This window comes from Saccopteryx leptura, chromosome 3 (assembly GCF_036850995.1).
Source record: "Saccopteryx leptura isolate mSacLep1 chromosome 3, mSacLep1_pri_phased_curated, whole genome shotgun sequence".
Classification (NCBI taxonomy): Eukaryota; Metazoa; Chordata; class Mammalia; order Chiroptera; family Emballonuridae; genus Saccopteryx; species Saccopteryx leptura.
The window spans coordinates 4166913-4187827 of NC_089505.1; the positions used below are offsets into that span (position 1 = coordinate 4166913).

The 20915-nt window shown below is 53.6% G+C and overlaps 1 protein-coding gene across 2 annotated transcripts in view; it reads right to left on the bottom strand.

Moving 5' to 3' along the window:
- PDE10A (phosphodiesterase 10A) overlaps positions 1 to 20915 on the bottom strand; it is a 415008-nt gene that overhangs the window by 20458 nt on the left and 373635 nt on the right. For both annotated transcript variants that reach the window (XM_066372810.1, XM_066372809.1), the window contains 6 exons: positions 20666 to 20758; positions 17421 to 17607; positions 14543 to 14685; positions 11865 to 11948; positions 9413 to 9563; positions 6061 to 6216 (listed from right to left, as the gene is read on the bottom strand). In XM_066372810.1, the coding sequence (XP_066228907.1) occupies positions 6061 to 6216; positions 9413 to 9563; positions 11865 to 11948; positions 14543 to 14685; positions 17421 to 17607; positions 20666 to 20758 (814 nt within the window). The remainder of the gene's footprint in view (positions 1 to 6060; positions 6217 to 9412; positions 9564 to 11864; positions 11949 to 14542; positions 14686 to 17420; positions 17608 to 20665; positions 20759 to 20915) is intronic.

Here is a 20915-nt window from a genome sequence, read left to right on the forward strand (position 1 = left end):
GTGGGCAGAGGGGTGGGGAGGCGTGCAGGCAGGGTTGGGTGTCGGGCAGGCACGTGGGCAGGGCCAGGGCATGCCGGCAGGGTGGAGGGGACGCGGGTACATCAGAACAGGTGCGGGAAGACACACCGACCAATCTTTTTTCCTCAGCGAGATTTCAAACACTATTATTAATCACAGTGACTCCTGCAGGCCCTGTGCTGCTCAGACCTATGAGAGTCTGTGGACGGCCCGGGGCTCAGGTGTCGACACCTGCAGTCCAGCAGTCCAGACCTCACTCCCTGCAGTCCTGCTCCGCCAGGTGGACAGTCACTGCTCTAGGAAGTGACAGGAAGCGTGGACTCCCAAGGGCTTCAGGATGAAAACGTCCATGACAACTGACTGCATCCAACGTGCACAACCCAAGGCCTTGAAAAGACGCCCCAGGCTCCCTCTGACGTGTCATCGCCCCCCACATGGGACGGACGGCACACTGAGGAGCAGGAGCAGGCTGTAAGTAAGAACGCAGGTGTTGGGGTCAAGCAATTCCAGAGTTGGATCCCATTCTGCCACTGCTAGTGATGGCACAATGGACGATGCTCACAGTTCTTCCCTGTGAAATGGGAGTGCAGAATTCCCACCACACAGGACACCACAGGACTGACAGCACATGCGTATGAGCACAGACCTCGTGTCTGGTTTACAGCGAGTCCTCAGCTGGTGACAAAACAAGGACTAGGATGGTGGAAGTGGTTCACTCCACCAGCACCAGCACCATTCTGCAGCCGCAGGAAGGGAGAGGGATAAGGAGACACGAACAAAGAGATGTGCCCAGACGGACGTGGGGGCCAAAGACCATGTCCACTCAGAACCCTGCAGGGCAGACTGAAGGGCCTGTCCCGCCGTCTCAGGCAGCAGCGAGGCAGTGCTGGGCATACCACAGGCAACAGAAATTTCCCAGCACAGACACACTGCAGGAACGTGTGAGCATGTCACGGAAACGTCACTGCTACATAAAGTAATGAAACTGCCATGGGATCTCGCAATGCTGGTGAAGAGGAACTCTCTTCAAGTGTGAACATATTTCCAAAGCTGTGGGAATTCGAGATTCATAGGATATTAAGAAGTTTTTCTTAATAATGAGCATAATCATTCCTAACGAGTCTGTTTTCTAAAATTTTGACTTTCTGATACTTACCATAGGTAGAGTTACAGGAGGCAAGTGACAGAAAAAAAGCAGATTCAATTTTCAAAATAATCATTAACATCTCAGAGGAAAGGGAAGGAACGCATTTAATATTCTGACACTAATGGTTCTATCACAATCACTAAAGCGAGTGGGTAAGGTTTAGGTGAGAACAAAGGGCCTATTTCCTGGGATGTCACTGTCCACTCGAAGGAGTCCCCTCACTCGAAGGCGTGTCCCTTTCTCCTGCTGAGCTGTCTACATGCTCTGCACCACAGAGACTTACCTACTCACTTTCCCCCAAAGAACACTTGCAGTTTTTATCTCTGGACTTGTTCTGCTCAATCTGAAGTCTCCCTCATTCTCCCCATTTCTACCTTGGAGTGACCATCTCCACACCCATCCACAGACTCCGGAGTCCCAGCCCACAGTTACGGAGATGACTGACATGCAGGGACTGCCCCCTCTGGCTTACACTTCAGAGCAGAGGAGAGCTCACTCATCCCGGAAAGCTCAGCACAACGTGGAAACAGGAGACACGTGTGTGCTCCGGGGCACCGTGTGGGGGCACACCAGAGAGGCACCGGGCCGCCACAGCCACGGCACGGAGCACCGGCCCCTCCCGGCCACGGAAAGGCTATGGAGACGGACGGACAGACTGCGACACAGCAGCACTGAGGGCAGTCGGGGAGGAGACATGAGCATATGAGCAGTCCTGGTCAGTGAGGAGACTGAGGCTGGGAGACCACTGAGGACGGCCTGGCAGGAAAGCGACATGTGCAGACGGCGCTGAGAAGGTAGAGCGGGGAGGCACCACCTTGGAGAAATGATGGTCGGGGGCAAAAGGCAGTAAACAGACACGTGATGAAGGACGAGGTGGGCCACCAAGCACAGGGGCCCTTGAGGGACACGCAGGAGGGCGTCGTGGCCAGCTCTGCACGGGGTGCCCCACGTGGGCAGTCACTCTCTCCTGACTGCCCACCCATCACGGCCTACACACAGCCATGGCGCAGCCACTGTGGAAACCGTTCTGATGCCCTGAGCTACGAGGTCACGGGGAGAGGTTAGAACGCAGCCTCTCCTCTCTCTGCTGGCCTCACGTGGCAACTGGCTCCTTCCACAGCTCCACTCACCCCACTGCCACCCCACAGGCCAGCCCACAGGCCTGCTCACACGTGGAAGGGGAGCTGGGCCACATGTCTGCGTGTGCTCCTCCTGCCCCGGGCTGGCACTGCCGTCAGCCCACAGCCCCTGCACGCTCCACCTGCCTGTCCTACTCAGCGAGGAGCCAGCTGTGGCCCTGCACGCAGGTCAACAACACCGTGACATGCACAGCACGCAGTCGGAGGTCTGCACAAGCGGGGTCCTGGCAGACGGGGCCACGGGACGTGGGGCGAGAAGGTTGCAGGTGGAGAGGGGCCGTCCAGGCGCAGTCTATGCTGGGGAACAGGCCACAGCAGGTGCCCACACTGAGCACGACTCTGCCACACTGAACGCTGCTGGGGGTCTGGGAACCAATGTGACAGCGCCCTAGGCTGAGACACAGTGAGAGCCACCGCCCGCTGGGAGGGCTGCCTCCCCAGAGCGCCCGCAGGCGGGGCACTGAGAAGAGTGGCGACGGGGTTGAGCTGGGACGCTGGCCCCCTGCAGACCCCACGCTCCAGGACAGAGACGTGTGCTGCGTTGTCCCCTTGCCTCCTGCCGTGGCTGGTGGCAGCTGGGAGGCACACAGTGACAGGCTCCCCTGAACCCTCAGGGGCCATGAGATCTGAGCAGGAACACTCAGAGACGTGTCCTGAGTGTACCTGCAAAATCAGCGGAGAGTACAGAGGTTTCCAGAAAAGGAGGGCGCTGTCCTGAACACTGCTGCCCGTACTACGGGCCCCATGGGGCAGGGTCCGCCGTGGCCTCAGTACACTGCTGCCTGTCGCAGCTCACACAGGAGGTGTGGTCGGTCTGGGATCGGCTCCGTCTTCACAGGCGGGCTGCTCCCCCGAATCCATAGCCAGCCTGTCTCCTCAGGAAACGGAGCAGACGAGCCCTGGGCCTGTGCAGCGACTGAAATGCACCTCCGGGGCTTGCAGCCTCACCCTTCCCAGGACCTCCCGGGGGCCAGCGGCTAGCCCGGACTCCTCACCACACGGGCCCTGCGACCAGGTCCTGCTCCCTGGGGGAGCCCCGCTCAGTAACCCGGCCCACACAGCGAGGGACTGCTGCAAGGGGGACCTCTGTGAGCCGCAGCAGCTCGGGGACAGCTGGGTGCACCTTCCTAGGCCAACACAGCCCCCTCCCCACCCACCCGCTTGTATCAGGGCCACGCCACCATCTTTATCACTTCTCTTCTTCCCGTAACAACAAACAGCCTGACGGGAGGAGTAAGGTCAAAGGAGACATAAGCCTGCGTGAAGTTCTAGAATGTTTGATTATTTACAAAGAGCACGTTTTCCACATGTCGGTGTGTACACATATACACACACTCATGAACCCGCTCGGGTCACTAGGCAGGTATGTATGTTTCTATCTATCCATTCATACTTATATCATTACACATATATCATTAGAGGAAAAAAAGGGAAATATTGGTGTCAAGGGGACATCAGGGACAGAACCAGCCTATGAGCAAAGAGAATGTTCAGCTACTTGCCGCAGGAGACTTGAAAACAAAGTGCTCTGTCCCCAACGCACCCTCACGTCTGCCCAGAAGGTCATGAGCACTCACACTTCCGCACGCTCTGTCTCCTCCCTCTCAGCCCTGAGTGTGGGACCCGGACAGGTCAGCTTCTCTGGGTTAGGGGGAGCTGAGCATGCCAGCCCGGCCGGCTCAGGAGAAGCTGGTGGGATACAGAGAGCACCCCTGGGTGACACGAGAAGGAACTGGCCCAGGAGAAGCTGGTGGGATACAGAGAGCACCCCTGGGTGACACGAGAAAGAACTGGCCCAGGAGAAGCTGGTGGGATACAGAGAGCACCCCTGGGTGACACGAGAAAGAACTGGCCCAGGAGAAGCTGGTGGGGCACAGAGAGGGCCCCTGGGTGACACGAGAAAGAACTGTCCCAGGAGAAGCTGGTGGGGCACAGAGAGAACCCCTGGGTGACATGAGAAGGAACTGGCCCAGGAGAAGCTGGTGGGGTACAGAGAGGGCCCCTGGGTGACACGAGAAGGAACTGGCCCAGGAGAAGCTGGTGGGGTACAGAGAGGGCCCCTGGGTGACACGAGAAAGAACTAGCCCAGGAGAAGGTGGTGGGGTACAGAGAGCACCCCTGGGTGACACAAGAAAGAACTGGCCCAGGAGAAGCTGGTGGGGTACAGAGAGCACCCCTGGGTGACACGAGAAGGAACTGGCCCAGGAGAAGCTGGTGGGGTACAGAGAGCACCCCTGGGTGACACGAGAAGAAAGGGTACAGAGAGCACCCCTGGGTGACACGAGAAGGAACTGGCCCAGGAGAAGGTGGTGGGGTACAGAGAGCACCCCTGGGTGACACGAGAAGCAACTGGCCCAGGAGAAGCTGGTGGGGTACAGAGAGGGCCCCTGGGTGACACGAGAAGGAACTGGCCCAGGAAAGCTGGTGGGGTACAGAGAGCACCCCTGGGTGACACGAGAAGGAACTGGCCCAGGAGAAGCTGGTGGGGTACAGAGAGCACCCCTGGGTGACACGAGAAGGAACTGGCCCAGGAGAAGCTGGCAGGGTACAGAGAGCACCCCTGGGTGACACAAGAAAGAACTGGCCCAGGAGAAGCTGGTGGGGTACAGAGAGCACCCCTGGGTGACACGAGAAAGAACTGGCCCAGGAGAAGCTGGTGGGGTACAGAGAGGGCCCCTGGGTGACACGAGAAGGAACTGGCCCAGGAGAAGCTGGTGGGGTACAGAGAGGGCCCCTGGGTGACACGAGAAGGAACTGGCCCAGGAGAAGCTGGTGGTGTACAGAGAGCACCCCTGGGTGACACGAGAAGGAAGGGTACAGAGAGCACCCCTGGGTGACACGAGAAGGAAGGGTACAGAGAGCACCCCTGGGTGACACGAGAAGGAAGGGTACAGAGAGGGCCCCTGGGTGACACGAGAAGGAACTGGCCCAGGCACAGAGGCCCAGCTGCTTCACACGTGCTGTGGCTGGTCCCTGCTCTGAGCACTGGGAGTGCTCCTCTTAGACACAGGACCCGAAGGCCCTCTGATGAGCCCTCCTCCTTCTCCGAGGTGCTGACAGGGGGAGGAAGATACAGGGTCTGCCACCAAGTCAGACACAGCCTGTTTTATTACAGCCACTCTGAAGTTATCGCTACCTTGTTAGGGTGAGTTTGAGGGAAAATGTTTAAAGTGTAGGAGGACCCCTCTCTCTCTCTCCTCTCTCTCTCTCTCCCTCCCTCCCTCCCTCCCCCTCCCTCTGTCTCTCCCTCTGTCTCTCTTCTTCCCCTCCCCCTCTCCCTCTCCCTCCTAAGATGAATCAAGTCTTAAAAAAATAAAGTGGAGGACCATATATATTTTACAGTGAAGTTGACAACTGTCCTTGTCTTGATCAGCAAGAACACCTTCAATGCAATGCAATGCAATAAAATTAAAAAAATTTAAAAGGGCTTCAGGAGGCACTTAAAACCTTGAATTTGCCTAACTTTCAAGATCTAGTGTTTAATACGTGCTGGTTCTAGATTATGAAAAACCTCATAAATTAGATTAAACTACTGAATCAACAAACTTTGCCTTAGGCTGTCATGTACTAAAACATCAATTGTGATCACAAAGTATATTTAAAATCTTCATAAAAGATCCTTCACCCAAATCCACATTCACCTAGTGCTGACCACAAGTGCCAGCTCCCAGGACCGAGAGCACCTCCCGCCCCCCCGGAGCACCGCCCTCCTGGGAGGAGCGCCAGCCACAGAGCGGGCGCAGCCAGCCAGCCCACCTGCAGGATGGACACCGTCTGGGAGAAGTGGTGCTGCTCCATCGTGGACGTGGAGTACAGGGCGGCCAGCGGGTGGTCGAACTTCTGCAGGTAGCTGTTGCTGAAGCCCCTGTGGTCCAGGTCATGACACAGACACGCGATCAGCAGTCCTTTGCGCTGTAAGAACGGCCCAGAGGACAGACACTCAGCCCCGCGGACAGGGAAGGCGACCCGCAGCTGACCACCGGCCACAGCGACCTCTGCCATGGAGGCCACAGCACCCACGGAGCTCTGAGTGCCGAGTGACCTCATCGTTTTAACCTCTGCGTTTCTGCTTATGAACATGAGAGTAAAACCATTCCTCAGTTTTTCTCCTCAACTCCGAGAAGAAGTGTAGTTGGTATCGAAAGAAAGCACACGCCCAACCACAGACACCGCCGATCTGCACCAGGGAGGGCGGTCTCCGTCCACCACAGCCCGAGTCTCACAGCGCCGCTGCTGTTGTAACTGGTGAATACAGCGGGAAATCACACGGCACGTGCAGAATGCCCTACCATGTGCGAGGAGCACACACAGGGCAGGCCGGGTGGACTGGCAGGAGGAGGTCAGGGGCAGCTCAGGGAGCACACACAGGGCAGGCCGGGTGGACTGGCAGGAGGAGGTCAGGGGCAGCTCAGGGAGAACACACAGGGCAGGCCGGGTGGACTGGCAGGAGGAGGTCAGGGGCAGCTCAGGGAGCACACACAGGGCAGGCCGGGTGGACTGGCAGGAGGAGGTCAGGGGCAGCTCAGGGAGCACACACAGGGCAGGCCGGGTGGACTGGCAGGAGGAGGTCAGGGGCAGCTCAGGGAGCACACACAGGGCAGGCCGGGTGGACTGGCAGGAGGAGGTCAGGGGCAGCTCAGGGAGCACACACAGGGCAGGCTGGGTGGACTGGCAGGAGGAGGTCAAGGGCAGCTCAGGGAGAACACACAGGGCAGGCTGGGTGGACTAGCAGGAGGAGGTCAGGGGCAGCTCAGGGAGAACACACAGGCAGGCCGGGTGGACTGGCAGGAGGAGGTCAGGGGCAGCTCAGGGAGAACACACAGGGCAGGCCGGGTGGACTGGCAGGAGGAGGTCAGGGGCAGCTCAGGGAGAACACACAGGGCAGGCCGGGTGGACTGGCAGGAGGAGGTCAGGGGCAGCTCAGGGAGAACACACAGGCAGGCCGGGTGGACTGGCAGGAGGAGGTCAGGGGCAGCTCAGGGAGAACACACAGGGCAGGCCGGGTGGACTGGCAGGAGGAGGTCAAGGGCAGCTCGGTGGTGACAGGTGAGCAGGGACGTGAAGGCAGAGGGGGAAGCAGAGACTCGGTGGGGGGGGGCACCTGGCTGCAGGTGAGCCCTCCCTGAGAGTCACAGACTCAGGAGGGTGGTTTGGGGACAGCGAGGCAGTGTCACAGAAAGATGGAGGAGGCTGAGACCCTACGGGCCTTCTGCTCTGCATGAACCGGGGCACGACGGAGGGCACTGTCCTGGGCACAGACAGGAAGCTCCCCCCTCTCCGTGGCCACGTGCCCCCTGAGGCAGGACGCCAGTCCACCGGCTTCACGGAAGAGGAGGGGGAGCTGAGGGAGTATGTTCACGGGCTCCCCAGGACTGGGTGCAGGGAGACCCGCGTGGGGGCCAGGTTGGGCCGGACGGGATCAGCACACTGGGCCGAGCTGCTCTGCTCACCCAGGGCACCTGGGCAGGAACGGACAGCGGCCTGGAATCTGCAAGCCCCACGGCGGGACAACTTCCCATGTGGACCCGTCACGGGCATGGAGCCGCCGCGGGTGCAGAAAGCCAGGGAGACACCACAGGCCCTACCCCTCCGCGCCGGGAGCTCAACAGTCCTAGGGGCTAACTGCATGGGACGCCCTGGGTGGCCCTCCACCGGGTGTGTCCACGCTCCCCGGCCTGTGGGCCATGGGAAGATTCACTCTGCTTAGGTCCCTTCACAAGACTTCATGAGGAAGAAAGGCCACCAAGGTGACTCTTTCCTTGGGGACATGTTAGTGAAGTTGGAATTTGTATATCTACACTTCTTACACAAAGTAACACAATAAATGCTTGGTTCTAGCAATCTGTCAAGTGTGCTTCTACTGACTGAACCAGAGCCTGTCCTGGAATGTCACACACACGCACACACGTGCTCCACTCAGAACCTGTCCTGGACCTGTCACACACACGCACGTGCTCCACTCAGAACCTGTCCTGGACCTGTCACACACACGCACACGTGCTCCACTCAGAGCCTGTCCTGGAATGTCACACGCACGCACACGTGCTCCACTCAGAGCCTGTCCTGGAATGTCACACACACACACGCACGTGCTCCACTCAGAACCTGTCCTGGACCTGTCACACACACGCACGTGCTCCACTCAGAGCCTGTCCTGGAATGTCACACACACGCACACGTGCTCCACTCAGAGCCTGTCCTGGAATGTCACACACACACACGCACGTGCTCCACTCAGAACCTGTCCTGGACCTGTCACACACACGCACACACGTGCTCCACTCAGAGCCTGTCCTGGACCTGTCACACACACACACGCACGTGCTCCACTCAGAACCTGTCCTGGACCTGTCACACACACACACGCACGTGCTCCACTCAGAGCCTGTCCTGGACCTGTCACACACACACACACACGTGCTCCACTCAGAACCTGTCCTGGACCTGTCACACACACGCACACGTGCTCCACTCAGAGCCCAACACCCACTCGGTCCCGTCCGGGCAGACCCGGAACTGTCACACATGCATGCACACGTGTGCTCCACTCGGAGTCCGACCCCCTCCTGGTCCCAGCCGGGCAGACTCAGAAGTGTCACACACGCTTGCACACGTGTGCCCCACTCACAGCCCAACCCAGAACTGTCACACACACATGCACACATGTGCCCCACTCACAGCCCAACCCAGAACTGTCACACACACATGCACACGTGTGCCCCACTCGGAGCCCAATCCAGAACTGTCACACACACACACACACACACACACACACGACGTGCCCCACTCGGAGCCCGACCCAGAACTGTCACACACGCATACACACATGTGCCCCACTCGGAGCCCAATACGGAACTGTCACACACACATGCACACTGCATGCCCCACTCGGAGCCCGACCCAGAACTGTCACACGCACGCACATGCGTGCCCCACGTGGAGCCTGACCCTCCTTCCTGGTCCCAGCTGGGCAGACCCAGAAGTGTCACACACGCATGGACACGTGTGCACCACTCGGAGCCCGACCTGGAACTGTCACGCACACAGGCACACGGCGTGCTTCCCTCGGAACCCGACCCCCGCCAGGCCCGCCGGCAGCAGCGTGCACCTCCAGGTCGGTGAAGAGCTCACGGTTGCTCTGCAGGATGGCATACATGCAGTGGGCCACGGTGACCGCGTGCTTCCAGTTGTGGTAGGGAACCCGCCGGTAGTTCTTCTTCACAGACATGATGAAGCGACACAGCTTTTCAAGCTCAAAGCTGCGGGAGAAATAGACAGAAGCCGGTGGAGAATCAACATGCTGCCGGGGGCCTCCGGGCCCCGCACACACACTGCATGGCACACATGCCAGCTGAGCCCCCGTGAGGAGCCCAGGCGCACAGCCCCACTCGCTCTTGCCCCCCCCGAGTCTCAGCCAGTTCCGGGAGGAAGCTCTTCCGTGGCTTCTGTCCTGTCCACAAAGGGGCCTGGCAGGGAGGAGGGACCAACGGGCTGGCGTTCTCACCACCCACTCCCATCACCTTCCCCCCAGGGCACACCCCAACTCCCACAGAGCCCACCCAGGGGCTGGCGTTCTCACCACCCACTCCCATCACCTTCCCACCGGGGCACACCCCAACTCCCACAGAGCCCACCCAGGGGCTGGCGTGCTCACCACCCACTCCATCACCTTCCCCCCGGGGCACACCCCAACTCCCACAGAGCCCACCCAGGGGCTGGCGTGCTCACCACCCACTCCATCACCTTCCCCCCGGGGCACACCCCAACTCCCACAGAGCCCACCCAGGGGCTGGCGTGCTCACCACCCACTCCATCACCTTCCCCCCGGGGCACACCCCAACTCCCACAGAGCCCACCCAGGGGCTGGCGTGCTCACCACCCACTCCATCACCTTCCCCCCGGGGCACACCCCAACTCCCACAGAGCCCACCCAGGGGCTGGCGTGCTCACCACCCACTCCATCACCTTCCCCCCGGGGCACACCCCAACTCCCACAGAGCCCACCCAGGGGCTGGCGTGCTCACCACCCACTCCATCACCTTCCCCCCGGGGCACACCCCAACTCCCACAGAGCCCACCCAGCACACCACACCCTTCCATTCTGCTCAAGAGTGTTCTGAACTAGTCTTTTCCAAAAAGCATTTTCAGATTCACCCACTACAAATACGTTTACCATGCACAAGACCTTTCTAGATGAGTGCTTATCTTTCCAAAATGAATCCAAACTATTATGGCACTCCAATTATAAGTGGCAAAGGACGACATCCTGACATGGCACGTGATAGAAATGATGTATTTTCACTATACAAGATGGTTATTATTATATTATATTTTACATTACTACTATGTATTTATACTTATTTGAATAGAGCTCACCAACTTTGTTTTAAAGCAGCTTAAAACAAAGGCACAAAGGCATTGACACAAAGCAGTGCTCTTCCAAATATCAACAAAACGAGAGTTCAGGAAACTTCTAAAAACACACAACCTGTATGTTCTCCCCTGAATTTTTTCAAATGTCCTTAAAGTCAAAGGTATGTCATTTTAAGAGTTCTGAGCGGTCAAACTGACAATGGATATTTAAGAATGACTAGAGTTAGCTATGCTGTGTGTGTCCTTTTAAAACGGCAATTTAAGGAAGTCACTGCCAAAAGGAACAGAAACCAGACTTCCACAGGAGAGAAGTGAAGTTTAGTGCTGGAGACACTGAGAGCCTCTGTTAGCCACTGAATGACTGAGCAGAGAGAGAGAAGAAAATTATTCCTCCGGGACACAGGCCAAAGTGAAATGGACAGACAGGCGGAGAGAGGCGTGCTGAGGCCACCTCACTGCTGGACTGGTGGACTTGCTCCTTTCACACCTGTTCTGATGGACACGGAATGTAAGCTGAAAGCCGACCCGGATGTACACACCTATTCCAGACACACTTTAGAGCAGTGTGTCAACATGCTGAGTGACAACCTGTCTCTCTCAGTTACGCAGCTGAGGTACGTTCAGCCTACGTTTGCACGACCACCGGTTAGGCTCGCGGCTGCGAGCAGAGGGACAGCCACGTGGCCAGAGGGCGTGCAGCCTCTGAGGCAGGGGTCCCCAACCTTTTTTGGGCCACAGACCAGTTTAATGTCAGAAAATATTTTCAGGGACCGGACTTAAGGGTGGGACAGATAAATGTATCACGTGACCGCGAGACAAGCATCACGAGTGAGTCTTAGATGGATGTAACGGGGAATCTGGTCATTTTTTTAAAATAAAACATCGTTCAGACTTAAATATAAATAAAACGAAAATAATGTAAGTTATTTATCCTTTCTCTGTGGACTGGTACCAAATGGCTCACGGACTGGTACCAGCCTGTGGCCCAGGAGTCTGGGACCACTGCTTTAAGGGAAACAGGTCTGTCCAGCAAGCTTACTAGCCTTTTTACATTTACATATCCAGAAAAGGTACTTTACAAATAGCATTGTTTTAGTAATCAACCCGGAAAGCGGCCGGGCACCCAGGTGGGGGCGGGGCGGTCCTGTCAGCAACTGTTCATAGCGGAAGCGCGAGGTCGTGCCTACCAGGACGTCCCACAGGAGCGGTGGAGCATGTGGACAAAGATCCCGGGCCACATGCTCTCGAAGGGACCGATGTCGAAGTGGAATCTGCAATGAAGCGGAGAGAAGGCTGAGTTCATTCCTAAACCGGATCAGTGTAAACACGGTAACGAGGGCTGGCAGCAGGGCAACACTGTCCACGGGAACTGAGACCCCACGGGGCGGACCCACCGCGCCTGCCTTCTCGGGGAGGGCTCTGCAGCGCAGGAAGGCTTCCAGAAGGAAATCTCACACGTTCCATCAAAAATGTAGTTCAACATTTGCTTAATTGTCATTGCTTAACTTTCTCTTAAACAATCTGTTAAAGAAAAGTGCTGGGGGGCAGGATGCTGTAGTTACTACCAGAGCAATGGAAAATGCACAAAAAACTGTATTATGAGTAATACACATATTTTATACAACTAATCAATAAGGGGAATATATTATACAAATAATCAATAAGGGGAATATAGTATACAACTATCTATTTTTTTAGAGCTAAAAATCGTTCTATCTCCTATTTAAGTCCAAAGAAAAATTTCATAAGCATCCAAAGTTACTACCTATTTTTAATTTAATTTAGTTACTAATATTTAACCCAAATAAACAGAGTGGTTTATGTCAATTCCGACACTAGCTAGAATTAGCACCGACCCAGGGATTAAGGACTCTGTCATGAAGACTGCCCCTCACATTAGGTAACAACTGCAAGTCCAGGCCCCCAGAGTCCTGACCTACCAGCTATAAAGCAGAGGTCTGATCACGTGCTACAACAGCTCCAGAACTCGGGGGAATGCCTGACTTACTGTCTCAGGTTTAGTGTAAAGGATCCAACTCAGGAAGAGCCAGATGGAAGAGCCACATGGGGCGAGTTCAGTGGGAAGGGGCAGGTGAGTCCACGTTCTCTGGGCTCACCACCTCCCCTACGCAGTTAGAAAGCTCTATAAACCCCTTGTTCAGGGTCTCATGGGGTGTCCTGGGGTCTCCATGTCCTGACCTTGACATGCAACTATCTGGCCACCAGGGCAGGGAGGCCACCTCAGTCTAATGGCCCCCTTGTTTAATTAATTTAACCACACTATCTTCCCAATGATAAGGCAATTACCAGCTCTGGGTCACTCTTGAAATTTCTCTATGTAGTTCAGTAGTGTTCACTTGTACTTATAACGAGAATACAAGTTCTCACAGGCTCTACCACCGGTGATTGTATATATTAACATAGAATTGAAAAACAGTGTGAAAGTTGAATTTTGACTAACCAAATTTAATTCATAAATTCAAATTTATATGAAAATAAAAACCATTAGATATTTGATAATAAATGCCACTTAAAAATTAAATATTATATATATTATATATATAGTTTAGAGTGTACAAAAGACAAATGAAAAAACTAACATTCAAATGAACTCATTTCATAATTGTGTTCAGATATTTTTTCTGAGATAATGAGATCTGGACCAGTTGTACGTGAGATGATGAATCGGTCAGAAGGGGCCAATGTGGCCCTTGTGACTCGAATTCCACTGCCCCTTTCACTGGGGTTCAGTGGCACTGAGAGCCTGTCCCAGCTCCCGGGACAGCGGATGTACTCACAGCCCGCCCAGGGACCAGGACCAGGACCCGGGCGCACTCACAGCCCAATCAGGGACCAGGACCCTGGACGCACGCACCGCCCACCCCAGGGACCAGGACCGCGGATGCACGCACGGCCCGCCCCAGGGACCAGGACCCTGGACGCACGCACGGCCCGCCCCAGGGACCAGGACCCTGGACACACGTATGGCCCGCCCCAAGGACCAGGACCCTGGACGCACGCATGGCCCGCCCCAGGGACCAGGACCCTGGACGCACGCACGGCCCGCCCCAGGGACCAGGACCCTGGACGCACGTATGGCCCGCCCCAGGGACCAGGACCCTGGACGCACGTATGGCCCGCCCCAGGGACCAGGACCCTGGACGCATGCACGCCCCGCCCCAGGGACCAGGACCCTGGACGCACGTATGGCCCGCCCCAGGGACCAGGATCCTGGACGCACGTATGGCCCGCCCCAGGGACCAGGACCCTGGACGCATGCACGCCCCACCCCAGGGACCAGGACCGTGGATGCACGCACGCCCCGCCCCAGGGACCAGGACCGCCCCAGGGACCAGGACCACGGATGCACGCATGGCCCGCCCCAGGGACCAGGACCGCCCCAGGGACCAGGACCGCGGACGCACGCACGCCCCACCCCAGGGACCAGGACCCTGGACGCATGCACGCCCCACCCCAGGGACCAGGACCACGGATGCACGCATGGCCCGCCCCAGGGACCAGGACCCTGGACGCATGCACGCCCCACCCCAGGGACCAGGACCACGGATGCACGCATGGCCCACCCCAGGGACCAGGACCGCCCATGCACACACGGCCCGCCCCAGGGACCAGGACCGCGGACGCACGCACGCCCCGCCCCAGAGACCAGGACCCTGGATGCACGCATGGCCCGCCCCAGGGACCAGGACCGCCCCAGGGACCAGGACCGCGGACGCACGCACGCCCTGCCCCAGGGACCAGGACCCTGGATGCACGCACAGCCCACCCCAGGGACCCGGACCAGGACCTCGGATGCACACACGGCCCACCCCATGGACCAGGACTGGGACCCGGGCGCACTCACAGCTCGACCTCCTTGCAGAGCCGGCCGGGGAGGCTGAAGCGCATCAGGCCTTGCCACTCCTCTGCCGTGCAGATGCTGTGGTAGGACAGCTTCTCCATGGTGACGCGGTAGATGCACTCTGAGTGACGGATCCTGTGGTACATCTGGAGGGCAGACCGGGAAACGGAGACAGCCGTGTCACTAACATTCAGGGTCTCTGGTAAGAAAGAGTCAGAACTCCATCGAGACCACCGTCATGGCCCACTGACTGCTACTCCTGTCTGTCTCCCCACACCCGTGTATGTGGAGATGCCCACACGTGGGGCTGTGAGGACACGACACAACCTACTGGTCCTTTCTCATTACCAACACAGTCGTGTGTTCAGGAGCGGAGATACTCAGAACGTCCCAGGGCCACACGGAGAGCCGGACCTGGGAAGAGGTGGCCAGCAGAAGCACCTCCAGTGCACACGCTTTCTCACTGATGGTCTTAATAAACACTGATGTGTCCTCTCCAGAAACAAGGGGACACTGAGGGACAGGCAAGGCACCACAGCCGTGATAGCTGCTGGGGACAGCGCTTATGGGGTGGGCTTCTCCTAATCTCCACAGGATGCTTGGGGAAAATGCTCAAGATAGCGAAGCAAGCCTGTTCAGCAACCTCATGTCCAAGCCAAAGAACAATGGGATGGGCCCTCATCCAGTGTCACTAAGGTCTGCATAAGGAGAGGGGATGAGACAGACATGAACTGCGGAAAGACCACAGGAGCACACGGGTCAGGCGGCCATGTTCCGGCCCAGGAGAAGGGCTCAAAGAGACCAAACCTACCTATACCCTGATCTGGGACTTCTCGTTTCCAGAACTGTTAGAAAAAGAACTTCCTGTTATTTACCACCCAGTCTGTGGCAACGGGTACGACAGCCCTAACAAACTAAGACAGCACCAATATAAATTTCCTGATTTTTTAAAATCATTCAGTGGAAAATAAGAGTTCTCTGCAACTTTTAGGCTAAACAAATGTAAGCTGTCATCTTTTATTCATGAGAAAGACACAAGAAAATGTTCAAAACAAAAAGATATCTGTCTTGGTTTTTGTTGGTTGTTTGTTGTTTGTTTTTAACAAGCTAAAGTACGGTGTGCAGGGGTTAGGAGACACTGCATCTGAAACATTCTCACACACACCAGAGAAAGACGATCTCTGGGATGAGAAGAGGAGAAGAGGAGGAAGTAGGACTCAAAGCAAGCAGGTAACACGCTAGCATCTGGGGAGCATGGGCACAAGGAAAGAGAAGAGGAGGTAAGACTCAAAGCAAGCAGGTAATACGCTAGCATCTGGGGAGCATGGGCACAAGGAAAGAGAAGAGGAGGTAAGACTCAAAGCAAGCAGGTAACACGCTAGCATCTGGGGAGCATGGGTACAAGGAAATATTCTGCACTTCTTCTGTAACCTTGCTTTCTGTTTGAAACCCTTCCAGAATTAAAGGTGTAAAAAACTTACACTAAGCCTTGTTTCACTCCAAACTGGGTAAAGGCAGGGGACTATTGTAAAACCACAGGCATCTCATTAAGAAATAACAGTTTCCAGTAACTTGTGCTTTTTATTTTTGGTAATTTTATAAAAATTCCATAGCATGTTTGCTGTGGTCACCTATATACTAATAAAGCCCACGTCTCATATGACATATTGTACTACCACAGTCCCAAATTTTCACACTATTATAATAATGTCTGCAGGGTAACGGAAGTGCAGGCTCAGAGAGAAATGAAGGTGCTAAACTTCCCAGTCGTGTGAGCTCACCACGGGTCTTTACACGGGCTGTGCAGGTACCAGGCTGCCAGGGAGCTTACGTTCCACTGGGTTCATTGACAAGATGATGGAATCAATACTAGGGCCTACTAGAAATGACATTCTCTGCAATTTTTAGGCTAAACAAATGTAAGCTGTCATTTTTAATTCATGAGAAAGACACAGAAAATGTTCAAAACAAAAAGATACCTGTCAACTGCATTAGGTCATCTCCTGTGAACCTAGTCACAACAAACATCCCCAGAGGGGCCCGTGGTGCTACAAAGGAAGACGGCCTCTCAGGAAACGGCCCTCACTGAGCTGCAGTTTCTCTGGTCACTGAAGTACTTGCTTTCTGCCATTTTTGTTCCGAGTCAATCACTAAGCTGTTAATAGCATTGACCCTGCGGAATGTGATTCTATTTACAAAGAGGCAACTTCTCTAAACTATTAAGGTGGTAAGTCCCATTTATAGTGATTTCAGTTCTATAAATAGGTGAATAAAATTTTCCCTAGGTTCACAATCCCAGTAATGTTGCTGGAGGATTACTCGAGTTGATAGCATACTAACTGTTCACCTCATTCCAAACACAAACACATACAGGAAAGCTCCCTTCCAGTGAGACCCCCTAACAAACGGAGGCCCGTGTGGGCTCTCAGGGCAGCCGGGCTGCCCAGGACCAGTGAGCAAAGCCTGCCAGCCCTCAGCCCCCACTGAGGGGCCCGGCAGGTGCCCGCTTTTCTACAAGGACCTTTCCTGTTTGGGTACAGAGACAGCGGTGCAGCACCTACGAGAAACACGAAGGGTTTGGAAAACATTTCCTTGCTCATGTCAGTAGATACCATGAAACGTAAACCTGATGCTTGAGCATTTTACCTTTATTTAATTTTGTTTTTTTAAACACATTCACACCATGAAATAAAGGCAAAATATTAGGAGATTCTGTTTCTTTCAAGGCATTTTAAGGCTTTCCTTAAAATACAAGCCACTGGGAATCAGTTTCTGGTTTATGAAAGACACTTACATGGGGAAAGAGGAAACCTCACACTACTTTATTGGAAAGGTGGGACACTAACGCCGTGTGGTACGGGGCACCAGGAGCTGCTCTTACGTTGGCACAGTGTAAGGCGAGGGCACAGAAGACGGCAAACATTTTGAAGTTGTTCTCGTCGGTCTTGGAGAAGGCACTGCCGCTGACCTTGTTCACCATCTGCACCACGCCGATCACGCTGCCCCGGCTCACGATTGGCATGCAGAGGATGTTGCGGGTGGTGTAGCCCGTGTACAGGTCCACTTCTCTGCGGGAGGCGGGAGGCGGGTGGACACGGACAAACACGGACACAACACGGACAAACGGAAAACAGGAGATAAACCACATTTTCTATCATAAATCTCAACTCAGTTCTGCAATTTACATGCCTCTGTGACAAAGAGCTATAATGAAACCAATAGTTTCTAAATTCAAGGGCCATGTGGCATTTGAAAGTGTTTTACTAAAACTTTTAAAAAATATCCTAACCAGTTTGTTCCTGTGTTTTCAAATCTTTCAGACCAGTATCCAGGAGGACTTGGGCTTGCTGTTTGGTTTTGAGTATCTAGCATTATTAAGAATCACAAAGTGTTGATTCAGAGAGAAATCGGTATGGTAAAGAGCATGTTCCTTTGACCTTGGTCATGTGTGTGAGGGATGTAGCTCTCTGAATACCCATAAACGCAAGTCAGAGCCGGGGTCAGCTGCAGCGCCTCCTCCTTTTAAACAGGACTCTAAAGGAACACAGCCCCATCATTCCTTAATGAGTGCCCCCAGCCTACAACAGAGACATTGTGACCTAGAAAGCCAACGGCACTTGCTACTGATTCTTAATAGAAAAGGTTCACCTACTTTGAATGAAAGGAAATAGTTATTGAAAACGAGACTCCATTTCATACAGGCAACCTGTAACTACAGGCAGCTAGCTGCAGGGTAATCTCTGAGCCTGGCTTTTTTCACTTAGGTCAGTGGTGGTCACCTGGTCCCTACCGCCCACTAGTGGGCGTTCCAGCTTTCATGGTGGGCGGTAGGAAAGCAACCAAAGTATAAATAAAAGATAGATTTAACTATAGTAAGTTGTTTTATAAAGATTTATTCTGCCAAACTTAGCAAAAATCTGACATACGGTACTTGGTAATTATTATTATATGCTTTAACTTGCTATAACTCTGCTTTATAGATTTTATAAAGTAGAGTTACTTCCCTACTTGATAAATCACCATTACTGTGGAACCGGTGGGCGGTTAGAAAATGTTACTACTAACAGAGATACAGAAGTGGGTCGTGGGTTTAAAAAGGTTGACCACCCCTGACTTAGTTGAGCTACATTCCCTTTGCTGATGGTATCGGTGGTGGTCCAGCCCTTTTGATTGCTGAGTAGTATTCTATGAATAAAATGAATATCACATTTTATTTGTTCACGCACCAGTTAGTGGACATTACTATGGACAGTTTGTTATAATTATGAATAATACGGCTGTGAAAATTTGCACACACATGTTTACATTGACAGATGATGTCATTTTTTTTGAGAGATGTGGGGGGGGCTAAGTATAGTCAGTATATTCTTCACTTTACAAGAAACTACAGAACTCTTTCCAAAGTGGCTGCACCATTGTACACTCCCGTGAGCAAAGCAGGAGCTCCCAGGTCCTCCACATCCTTGTCCACCCTTGCTGATGTCAACCGTTAAACATTTTATCCATTCGTGTTGGTGTGTAGTGGGAGCTGTCAAAGTCACATTTCCCGTATGTCAAACATCTCATCAGGTGTTTAAAGATCATTCACAGATCTTCTAAGTCAGGGGTCGTCAAACTTTTTATAAAAACCGCCCACTTTTGCAGTGCTGGTAGACCTGGTCCCTACCACCCACTAGTGGGCAGTCCAGCTTTCATGAGAAAGGGCCAGAGGAAGAAAGAGAAACATCAATTTGTTGTTCCACTTATTTATGCACTCACTGGTTGATTCCTGTCTGTGCCCCCATGGGGGATTGAACCCACAACCTTGACGTATGGAAACAACGTCTAACCAACTGAGCTACTGGCGAGGGCTGTCATTGGTCTTCTCTTGTGAGTGTTGGATATGATCTTGAGGCATATCTACTAAACTGGGGTAACTGATGGTGTTGGAAGAATTGTCCATAGAGTTTAGATACAGGCATTTCGTCAGATGCATGTGACATAAATACTTCCTCACAATCTGTTACTTGTCTTTTCATGTTCTTACTAGCTGACCTACACATTTTCACATAAAGTTTTTATAAAAGGATACATAAGTACTTTCAATATTTAAGCACTAAAATAACAAGTTTGTCTTTTTAAACAGGTTTTCAGCATACTCTTTATTGACAGAACATATTATTAGGATATATCTGTATTTATATATGAGCTGTATATATTTGATATTAATCAAATGACTGATAAAATTTCCCATTATTTATTTCATTTAAGTGTCTCCTAAAATAAACTGAATGTTTAATTTAACTGAACACTGGTCAAAATACCTGAACTTTTACTCCCTGATAATCACAGCATCCATTTTATGATGCAATTTCTACAGATCTATTAACATTACCTTAATATAATTTGGTTTCTAGTTCTCCAAAGAGCCTCAAACGAAACCACCTTGATAAGCTGTCCTGACCTGGCTCTAGTAACACCTGATGAGAGCGGCCGCGCCTTCAGGTTCTACATGTGTGTCCACTGAAGTGACAAACATGTTATGACTATTTCTTCTGATCTTTTCTTACTGAATTGATTGGGTGACACTGGTGAATCAAGTTTATAGGTGTCAGGTGTACGACTCTATGACATTGTCTGCACATGGCTCTGTGTCCCCCACCCAAGTCCAGTCTCCTGTAAAACAGAACACAAATGAGCATGCCTGCGCCCCACTGAAAGGTCAGGAGACCAGGGCTCAGAGGGTGAGTGGCCTCCTCCAGGCCCTTTGGGGCTGGTCAGGGACAGAGCAGGGGCTTCCATCACTCTGGTGGGGGGCCCACAGGGTGTGCTCTGGACACAGTCACAGCACTAACTGGAAGAGAAAAGCAGCCCTCTAAGTCTAACCCTTCTTTCTAGTTGCTTCTGTAACATTGTAACTCCTGCAGCGGGGCACCATTCATGGCTTGGTGTCCGTCATTCTGTAGCTATCTGCAAACACTGAGGACTGATAATAGTCATGTGAAGGGAACGAACAGCGCACAGAGGGGACGGACGGATGGACGGACAGCTGGACCGCACTGGGACTGAGCAGTACTGGGCTCCGCCGCCCAGCCCGCCCTGTGGACACGGAAGCTGACGTGACGGCGGCCTGGAGCTACTCCGTACCTGTTGAAGCGCGGGTCCGCGTAGGCGTCCGGGATGTTCAGGACCTCCCCCGTTCTCGCCACTTGACCAGCAATCCCTTTCTCAATGGAAAATCTGCACACACAAAAGAGAGGGATGCAACAACTGAAATACACCTGTCAGAGCACAATCTGAAACAGATTACTGATGCCAAATATTGAATGAGAAAACATTGTTTCATTTTAAATGCTTATATTAACTTTACATTTACATATTCTAAATCATATTATCA